Below are 10,762 nucleotides of genomic sequence, written 5' to 3' on the forward strand. Positions count from 1 at the left end.
TCAAGGATTCATGGTCCTTCATCTTTGCAGTAGAGCAAACACGTCCCTCAGTATAGCAACAGACAGCTGCCTCCACCTTCTAATGCAGTCCAACTTAAATCACTGCAAGAATTGTCAGTGTAGAGAGAAACACACAAAGATAACATAGCAAGCTGCCATGAGGGAAACGACGGAGATGTGGATACAAGAGAGGGAGAGGAACAGAGAAGCAGACAAAGAGAGGGGAGGTGTGTGTGGGGGTGGGGGGGGGGGGCGCTGAGAGATTGGGAGGTTTTTTTTTTTCTGTCCCTTTTGCTTGAGTCTGACTCCGTTGGGGACTCCCTCGCTCTTTATATGAACAACAGGAGACACACCGCTTAACATATTTGCTTAAAGATGACCATCCTTCACTGATCCGGTACAACGTAGTCACGGGGTTCGATGGGATTTGTTGGAGTTGCAGACAAATAGATGAATCTGGAAAGATGAACATTTCATCTATTTACAAAAGCCCTGCAGACATCCCAGAGGGTGTTTACACAGCCAGCTCAAGGTAGCTGGCTTTAATTGTCATCATTAGTGCACATATAAAATGTCACTCCTGTCATATTCTACTTTACTCTTAAATAATGTTTTAAATTGTGCCGTCAATTTTAGTGATCACTAGTTCAACACTTCAGATTATGGACAAACTACTAAAAGCAGCTAAATTGCTTCACGAGGACACATGACACCATCATATCAAAGATTTAGATAAGATACAGCTTCAATTATTTCTGTTTCATGTTGGTGTAATTGGGTACATGTGTAATAACCTGAAGATGAGTCAGGGATAGACTGTATGTTACAGCAGTAGAAAACATAATAGGGACATTATGGGAGCTTATGTTGATTTGTGGTGCAGATGGACACAAAAAAGAATTTGCTTCTAAAGCAGTATTATACCCAAAAAAATGGTTTCAAGTAGAGACAAAATTATTTTAGAGGGTTTTTTTTTTTCTAATCTGTCTGACTACATAACACAAGGAAGAGGAACTGACTGCACTGTGGAACAGAAATATTTAGCTTTGGGCAGCTTCAGCAAGGAATCCCTTTGTCAATATAACAACTACATCTTGATATGCCTGTATCACCAATCAATCAGTGGACGCAGGGATTTAGTTTACTTCACACAACTTCTTGTTACTATTTACACTCCCTCTTAAAAGTGTGAACATGTGTGACATACAGCGAAGAGGGTGTTGAAAACAGGGGGGTCAGCATCTGTTGTCAAATTCGGCTCAGAGATTTATGTCAAGCAGCAGCTTAGATTGTTATCATAAGTGCTACCCTATCAGAAATAAACAGAGCTGTCAGCTTCTTTCCATGCACACCGGAGGTGTCTGGGGTTAAGTAAGGATCCGCCAGAATCGCCTAACACGCTGCAGGAGCTCACACGTGGAACCCTTCCAGAGTTTGAACTCTGATAAATATGCTCAGGTAGTACTTAATAATTAGGCTAGTTGAGATCAAAGATCTGGATGAATGGTTTGATAATTATAAGACGGTTGTTTTTGCCGAGCAGTTGTATTATAATTAATCAAGACGAACATACTCTCGCAGTTTTGCTCTTAAACTGGCTGCATGAGAATACATGCTTTATTGCCATTATTATTAGTATTGTTATTATTATTATTAATATTAGAAGTTGTCAATTTAATTATGCGACTCCAAAAAACGAAATGGTACTTTTAAGGAGACTCCACGGTATTTAAGATGTAGAGCACAAGCTGTGGTGAAGATTAAAATGTATTTTATGGCTTCAAAACAATTTCCATCTTGTTCAGAGTCCATGTCTGAGCTGCTCAAATCAGAATTCACTGCAATAAAAATACCCAGCACACATGCATGGGGGGTATAAATATGAAAAGCATAAAAATCGGACAAATTTAACACCCACTTTACAAAAACGCATTACAACCAAACACTCAAACATAATGAACGTGGTAGTAATGTACATTTTTTTTCCCTCAGAGTGACGGATGCTGAAATGCTGTTATTTTTGAAGAGGAATGAAAACATACTTCAGCTCACTGCTGATGATGTTAATTTCCTCTCAAAGCAAAACATGCAAATGAAATGTGTGAACACAATTAAGTAAATTGTTCTATGGAGGTGGGAAAGGTTCGCTTCGGACAAAGTGTTTGCAGAAGAGAGAAAGCACACAACTTGTTACTTCTCCTGACTTTGTGTTGAATTTACTGGCTTGTCACAGATCATTTCTGGAGGCACATGAATAACACACATTTCTTATGTTGCCTTGGAACTAATTTGGGAGCAAATCTGATTTTGTTGCATTAGTGAATCGTGACAGATTCTGACAGCTGCATTAAAAAAAAAAGATGTTTTCTGTAGTCATCCTATATTTTGCAGGTGTTTGCCCAAACAATAATAATACTGTAGTAGTAATATCGACGTGATGCAACATTGCTGTATTAAAATAATTTTTGTTGTACTCGTTACTTTTACTAGTCATCCTTCATCCATCCATCTACCCATGATTAATAAATAAATCCTTGTATATTTTTGATACAACCTGATAATTGTGTTACTCTAACACTGAAATTATTATTCTACACATTTTCTTTAACATTTACGAGAGATCCTGAGAAATACCAACAAATGATATTTGTACAGTTGCCATTAGATATCTTGTTTGAATTCCTTCATGGGAAAGATAATATTTAAGGCTTTGGCTAAATTGTGGCATAAAAGCCCAACTTGGTGTTTGAAATACACGTCATCTCTTCATGCAAATTTGCAATCCTCGTAAAATTCCTACCAACTGTCTATTGATAAAAAAAAATATTCCTACTCTTAGAGTTATGCATGCCAAAATGGGAAAGCAGTGCAACGAGAAAGAAAAAGTTAAACTGCACACAAAGAATGTCAGTTACCAAATTAAAATGGGGGCAAATTCCTCAACCTTCACAAGGTACTTTGAACTTAATTGATAATGCCACTTGAATGAAATGAATCACACGATGTGCTCTCATCGCCGAACTCTGCTCATTCAATTATTTAACCTAAAACAAGTGAACTTTTGAAGATGCACCATGCATGCACAAAGACAAAATACAATACTGCAATGACAGCCTTTTTCAAACGTGACAAATATGAAATAATAATATAAGAATATAAAAGAGAATTACAAATTGAACGTACCATAAATACTGTTGCTAGTGATCATGTCTTCAAGCCTAAAAACAAGAGGAGAGGGAAAACAGCAGAATCGGAATTTTCACGAGGAGGAATTCCAAAGCTTGCTTCTCATTACAGGCACTTTCCCCTCAGATATCGGATTTCACAACTTTCAAAAAACGCAGCGTCTGTTGTCTTCCTCAGGTATTCATTCAGGCCGTGTAATTAGGAAGAGCATTAGCCAAGGAAAAGGGACCGGGCGAGTCAGATCGGATAGAAAGCCAAAGCCCCGGACGGAGGAAGCACACCCGGCTGGAGCCTGTCACTTCTAGCGCGACTTGAACCGAGAGAATAGGAAACATGTGAGAGACGCTGGATGACAGAAAACACACATTCTTCATGCCGCCCATTAGAGGAAGAGGCTGAAGCAGCGTGATGCCCCCTCCCTTTACTTTGAAAATAGATTACTTGCCAGCAGTTGTCCCACTAAGAGCGCAATGACAAGCCATCTATTAACCTCCCGCCTGCGGTTATCGCGGCAAGTTTTATTCAGGCTGACATGCAAAAACTTCTCGTTGCAGGGAAAGTTATTTCGGAGCCTGAATCCAGCCGTGTGTGCACGCTTCTCCTCAAACTACGGAGAGTTCAACATGAATTGCAAAGTCGCTGTAGCTCCACAGCCCTCGTTTAGTCTTTGACAAGTCATTCTGCCTGTGAAAGCTGCAGAGTCCGCAGACTGCCTGCAGACTGACTGACTGCAGACTGCCTGCAGACCGACCGACTGACTGCAGACTGCCTGCAGACCGACCGACTGACTGCAGACCGACTGACTGCCTGCAGACCGACCGACTGCCTGCAGACCGACTGCGCGACATCGTCTCCGCGAGCGGCTGCGCGTGCAGAAGCGGCTCCGTTTCTCTTTCTAATTGTTCGCATCACCGACAGACAGAACAGGACTTACCTGTGTCGGTGACAGAGCAGCGTCAGGGTTATAGTACCATCGATCCGGTGACGGTGGAGATGAACGGCTCTCTGGCTTCAAGCGTGGCTGCTCGCGTTTTGAAACCATTCCAAGTTGGTGAGGGGAAGACTGACCGCAGCCTCTGCCATGTTGGAATCCCAAACCCCGGACAGCTGCTCCGCTGACTGAAGGCAGCACGCTGCACACTGCGCATGTTCTCTCCGGCAGAGCCAAATTCAAAGAGAATCGACCTTAATGAGCAGCAGTTCACAAGGAGCCTATCATGGCAACATTTAGCTTGAGGCCAGTTGACGTATTAACTATCTAATTGTACAGTCTGCAGCTCCAGTGGGAACTGCCTTCCTCTGCTCTGAACTGGAGCCTATATGGGAACAGTCTGACGGGTCCCATGTGCATGTTTTTAAGAGCCTGTACATTTAGAACAAATCTGTTTAATGTGTTCTTCCAAAGCTTTTGAACAGCTTTAAAATACACTTTTGACACTCGAGCGTTTCCTCTCCTCCTCAGACGGGTCACCAACACTGATCTCGAAATGCATTTCTTTGGCGTTGATGATCTTAAACTTCAGCAACTTTGTAAAGCTGCTGTATTTCGTGGTGATGATCTGCTGGTGTGGTGAACTGATTTATAATTGCATATTTGTCTGAGGTAACACAATGTAAAGCAATAGGTCAGCAGAGGAAGTTAGCATGAAGACAGCAGGGTGCTGGAGTCCATGAAGGTCATTGCATCCTAACGTAGTCCCTTACATAACTGGAATATATCATTTACACCGTCTGCTTTGTGGATGGACCAAACATATCATATCGTACGATATGTTAAGCAGGAAGCTTCGAAGGTGGTTTCCTAAGATAAAGTAACAAGCGCCTTACTGTCATTTTACAATTATTGGGCAACTGTAGAGGTGGAGTTCTCATCTAACTCTAAAATGTTGTCCAGAAAACTTAAACCTTCCTTTTATTGTTATGGCACATAGTTCTGCAGATTATTCTCCATCTCCTCGTCTTTATCTGCACACAGCCTTGAAAGAAGGAGGTGATCTCTCCTCCGCTGGGGAGGCGCTGCAGAAAAAGACCCTGGTTAGACACATGATATGAGCTTCAGCAGCACCAGAAGTCACATTATGCCCTCTCATCTCCATACCCAAGGCCCTCGGAGTGATGCATTGATTCAGCCTTCAGTACTCCCTTGACTGCACCATGCTAATTCCAACTGCATGAACTCTTTGGAGAAATCCGACCCATAAGGCAGGACACGGAGCAGCTGACGGTTCAAGCTCAGACACGCGAGCGTCTTTGTCCGGCCGTGCTGCGCACAGTCTGCTGTCGCTGTCGGTGAACAATTAGGAGGAAATAGCCGTAATAAGAGGACGTGTGCGAGTGCAGGTGCTGCATTTCTGAGCATGTCAGTGCTCATCAGATCATTTGCATTGTGTTTCGTTGTGTTCATACTCGGATAACTCGGCCATAAGTGAGCGTCCGTGCTCGGAGGACCGGCCGGTGAAAATGTGTGTGTGCTGTGGAGGTCACGGTGAAAACAACAGCAGTGCATTTCCAGGTGTAGCCACGTCCATTGTCTCCTTCCTCATATGGGCATGTTCAGACTGTGCCTTTGTCCTTGTGTCAGCAGGCAGGACATTCGAAATTATTTTGCTCAGCTGCCTCCCTGAACTCTTGCTACAGCACGTCAATACACACATCATGCCGACACCCGCGCACACGGCTGCAGGGAGCACAGTTCATGTCCATCACACTTCAATCCTCCACATACCAAACCTTCAGGAGAAATAAGAGCCAGTGGATATAATTGTTGTTGATTTCTTTTCTTCTGTTTGTTTGTTTTTTACACAGTTTGAGATCAAAATTCAGATGATAGATTTTGTAGAAGCAGACTATGAGATGAGATTAGATTGGACCTCAATTTCAGAAAAGAAAAAAAAAAATATATATATATATTTATACTTTTAATTTTGTTTTACACTTTTATTAATCAAACGCTCTTCAAAAGAATAAGGGCTGAATGAATATTGAACAATTGATGATATCCCCTTTCCTGCCAACCACATACACACTCAGTGGCTGTGTTGATTTCCCCAGGAAAGAGGTTCGGGGTTTACACCACATGTGACTTGCTGTTTTTTAACCTTCTGCCTACAGACTCTTATGTCATGTATGATCACTTCAGCAATGTTGCTGGGCATTTATTTGTCTCTGCCATGAAACACTGGCTCTGGAGAAAGCAGCTGCGTTCACTGGAGCGAACATTTCCATGGAACAGTTTTTATGCCCCTGATCGATATTTTGTAGAATTATTGACTGGTCTTAACAGTGATTGTTGTTTCACAATAATCACAGCAGCTACAATACCATCAAGTTTTATAACAAATAAAAATATATTGAGTGCTTCCACTGGCCCTGAAAAACAATGCTTCCCATCTCCAAACAGGGTTTATATTCTCTGTCATTACACAACTTAACCAGATTCGATTTGGGGCTTTTCATGGAGTAATGCTGTAAACAACATAATTTGCTGCGATGTTGCACTCTATCTCTGGGCTATCAGAGTCAATGATTCTCATCAGGCATAAAGATCTCTGGGTGCAAATAATAGACACACTAAGATTGAAGACAATCTCGTCGAGATGCAGCAACGGAACATTTTCCTCAAAAAGATCGTTACAGAGAGAAAGATGTGCAAATAGGGAAAAAAGACAGACTTGATTTTCCACATTATTTCAAGACGTGCATCCACGTCTCTGTATAGACTGTTGGTAAAATCCTAATAGGGACAAGCTTGAAGTGAATAGAGCCCACAAGAGGATAAGCTACTAAATCTTGCAATAAAAGCAATGTGATTTACAGTAAATTCCACAAGGCTGACAGTGCCACAGCTGAGGGCATAAACACTCCTTTCAATGCTGCGCCTCGGTTCTGTCTGCTGTGAACTACAATCACACCGGCATGCTGCTCAGCAGCAGTGACTTTGATAAATCACCAGGAAGTCCCACTGTTGGCTTAAAACTAGAACTTGTTCAGTTGCAATTCTGCATTTGTCCCTCTATAATGTGTATGGAAGTGGCTTTAGCAGTAATCTGTCAGTGATTGATTAGGTGTGGCCAAATCCCCTTTCTGTTCTCCTCTTCTGGATCCCTGTTCAGCTGTGTATTTACAGAAAGATGGCTGTATTAGAGGAGGCTGCCTTATTTACCTGCAAAGTAAACATAGCTGCTTCCACTCGGGTGACTGTACACTCAGGATGACCACTAGTAAAGCAAGAAACATAGGGGTGACATGTTTTGTTGTCACTAAATTCATGCACCAGTAGATAAAGAAATAGGCTTACAGACCTATGACTGAGTAGCTTTGGGAAGAAATGGGTTGTAAGCTGTTGTTCATGTTTGTAACAGCAGAAAAAGAGCCGCTAAAATCTTCGGTCACCTTTTATTCTGTAACATAAAAATAAATAGAAATTTAACAAATATGTTCTGTATGTCACCGTTTAAACATATTTATTTTGTACATGGCTCAAGAGGTTGAAAAAGCAATTTAGACATGGTGCTGGATATTGATCACACTTACCAGCAGATCCATTTTAATTAAATATTAAGAGAGTGTGCTGCATTGATAGCGACTGAGCGGCAACTGACTCTTGCTATTCTTTTGCCGTCATTTTAAAAGTATACAAAGTTGAAAAGAAGACATGCTTTAGTAACACTCACATATAATTATTCCTGAAGTATGAAAGCAAGACTGTGTTATATCTGCTGCATTTTGTATTCAATGAATACTTTAGTTATTTTTAAAAGAAGGTCTGAGTATGAACATCCGTGCATGAATTTTAATGGAGATACTTAAATGGTAATTATTCCACTCAGGCTCAAACGTAGGTAACAAATGGAATTCAATCAGTGTCCGTGCATAATGATGGTCATTAGGAGAAAGAAAATAATAATGACATCCTATCTGCATTAAACCTGCAGACACTTTACACAATGATCCCGCAGCCATTATTGATCTCCATGGAGATAAGCAATTGTCACTTTTCAACATTGTGCCTGAATGTTAAATACAGCTCATTTTGTTTTTCTGCAAACTATTTCAGCCAACACAAAATTTTCATTTAATTTACTTCACTACTTGAAATCCTTGGCCTTGTTTCACATGATTGTAATTTAGGTTCATTGTCACAGCTGCCTCTCCAGTTCTCACTATTTTTTTCCCTACAATTCAAGGTTTCATAAAGCTCGCATAAAATTTACACCACATCTGAATTTATGAGCTACTTTCGTCTGGGCTTGATATGCGAGCATGCTATATGTAATGAAATTAATCCACACATACTGTTGTGAAGACTGCAGCCTCCTCCTGATCTCTGTATTATGTCTTGTATGTAAAAGTGATGAAAGCAACGATCATTAGCTCATAAACTGGGATATAAAAACAACAGAGAGTAAAATGCTCAGTCTTCAACCAGATATTTCATGTATACTCCAAACAACACTGAATACGACACAATTAGTTTCGTCTTTGAATAACTTATTATTAGTTGAAGATTGTAACAGTTGCGTCCACATATTGTACAGTAGGCAGCATGTATTGAGTCGTATCCAAGACGGCCACTTGGTTGAATAATTAAATAAGATCTCCAATGAAATGATCCATGATTTGCATGCCTTCTGTTGCCAACTAGCTCCATCTGTTTGGTTTTCAGAGCTCTGACACAGTCGCTCGTGTGAGTGAAACAGCAATAATGTAATTGTGGATGCGACAGATACACCAGATGATGCAGGGACTGTTTGAAAGTCTGGTCCAAGGCATACTGTACAGCATGGTGTCATATGGTCTGCAAGAAAGCATGACAAAAACAGTTTCATAAAGGCTCTCTGCTGTTTACTGATCCTGATTAACTATAAAGAGCCTCCGCAGCGGCTGGCTCATTCATTTAAATGCACAATCCTAATTCTGGATCTGTTTGTGAGCCTGCATCACCAAGTTACTGTATCTTAATTGAATAGCGGGCTTCAGAGCTCGGAGGGTGAAGGACAATAGTAGCAGGGCCAGTCTGGCTGGGTGCCAGTGGACAATGCAGAGGCGGCCTCGGCTCTCAGCAGCAGGCGGAGCTCATGCCGGAGTCCACATCAGGGGAGACAGCCTCTGCTGCTTTGATGGATCTGTCATTGCAGCCGGTGTCTGCCCTCAGCTGGGGTTCAGGTATTCACCACCGATATCGTGTAACTATCTCAGGTTAGGTTCTTAGTCTGTTTTCAAATGTTTGTCCCCTCTCCCGGTGTGTTTGAGGACAGTCTAGTACCTCTGATCCCATTTATTTATTTTTTTAAACTCGGAGGCTAACCTGAGTTCAGCTTATGACATGTCTGTGCTGTAAATGACTTCATATCATCTTTAATTTTCTATAAGCTGATGGATTAACAACATTCCACCAACAATAATCTATATGGCCAGAGATTTTGATGTTAAAATAGCCAATGAGACACACTTTTTTTTTTTTTCGAGTTGTATGCTTTTTACATTGAAGCACATCTGCTTATTAAAACCAGCGATGCCAAGGTCATTCAATTAATGTCTCTCCCTTTTTATCAGCTTCAGTAGCTCCACAGTAACTGAGTGCCACTTTGCCCATCACACTTAAGTGCTTTTGTGCCCAAGTAGAAGCCCACTATGAACATTCAGCATAATGTTTCTTTATTCAGGCTGATGAAAATGGAGTGAAATAATTAAGATATTTAAAGTGAAATTATGTTTTTCTTTCTCTCCTTTTGTTTTATTTCAAATGTGTGGATATCATTTGAATTGGTTATGACAGCATTTGAATCACTAAATATGCAATACAGAAACACTGGGGCACTTTTTGCTCTATTTCATTACAGTTATTTGACCATGAAAACAAAGATAACATTAAAATGATTCCCTAAATTGCTCATTGTGCATGTTTAACTGCATATAGCTGTGTGTGCAAACAAGGCTACAAAGAAATGAATACTATGTACTATGTACACCTTTATGTTTAAATTTGTTTTAAAAATTTGTGAAGTCCCTCTTCACATGTATTAGTTATTTCTGTTTGGTTATTTTTACTCTGACCAACTAGGTAGGATCCTCCTCGTGCCTCCTCCTGGTCCAGGAGACAACTTACACAAGTGTAACGTGGGCAATTTAAAACTGCATCACACATAGACTGAATTGTTTTTCAGCAATGTAGGAGACAGCTTCTATCCAATTAAATTAAACCTGTCGTTAAATGATGGAAAAGACATAGATGTCATTATACGATTTTCTAAAATTGGATTGAAGGATTCAAAAAGTATTTTTTTATTTATTTTGGACGTATTTTGAGGGATGTTTAAAATAACAGTTCCATTGTGGACTTTTCAACTTTTGGTCTTAACTGAGTGTGTAATACTGGTCTTATTTATTTATTATGTACAATTAAGCCTTCAAGCCCCTTTTAGTCAAGTTTTCTTTTTTAATAATTTTCTCTTGTCCAAATTGGAGTTGGAGAATGAGATCGACAATACTCGCTCAGGGGTCACGAGTCAAAAAACGGATACGCACAGTTTGTACAACCATGTTGCAATAACCACACAGCAACAACTGTCATTTA

At 40.6% G+C, this 10,762-nt stretch overlaps 1 protein-coding gene across 3 annotated transcripts in view; it reads right to left on the reverse strand.

Moving 5' to 3' along the window:
* The window catches only part of fign (fidgetin), a 31,310-nt gene extending 27,050 nt beyond the window's left edge, over nucleotides 1–4,260 (reverse strand). The window contains exons 1-2 of one of the 3 annotated variants that reach the window (XM_069702487.1): nucleotides 4,121–4,260; nucleotides 3,184–3,218 (exon numbers count right to left, since the gene is read on the reverse strand). In XM_069702487.1, the coding sequence (XP_069558588.1) occupies nucleotides 3,184–3,208 (25 nt within the window). In that variant the 5' untranslated portion in view covers nucleotides 3,209–3,218; nucleotides 4,121–4,260. Of the gene's footprint in view, nucleotides 1–3,183; nucleotides 3,832–4,120 lie in introns of those variants that run through there. The other 2 variants (XM_069702490.1, XM_069702489.1) reach the window with 2 other exon arrangements.
* Nucleotides 4,261–10,762: the final 6,502 nt, after the last annotated feature.

The sequence above is a fragment of the Brachyistius frenatus genome, unplaced genomic scaffold, assembly GCF_029030835.1.
Source record: "Brachyistius frenatus isolate BFR_SWC_R1_liver_20210118 unplaced genomic scaffold, ASM2903083v1 Contig_42, whole genome shotgun sequence".
Lineage (NCBI taxonomy): Eukaryota > Metazoa > Chordata > Actinopteri > Embiotocidae > Brachyistius > Brachyistius frenatus.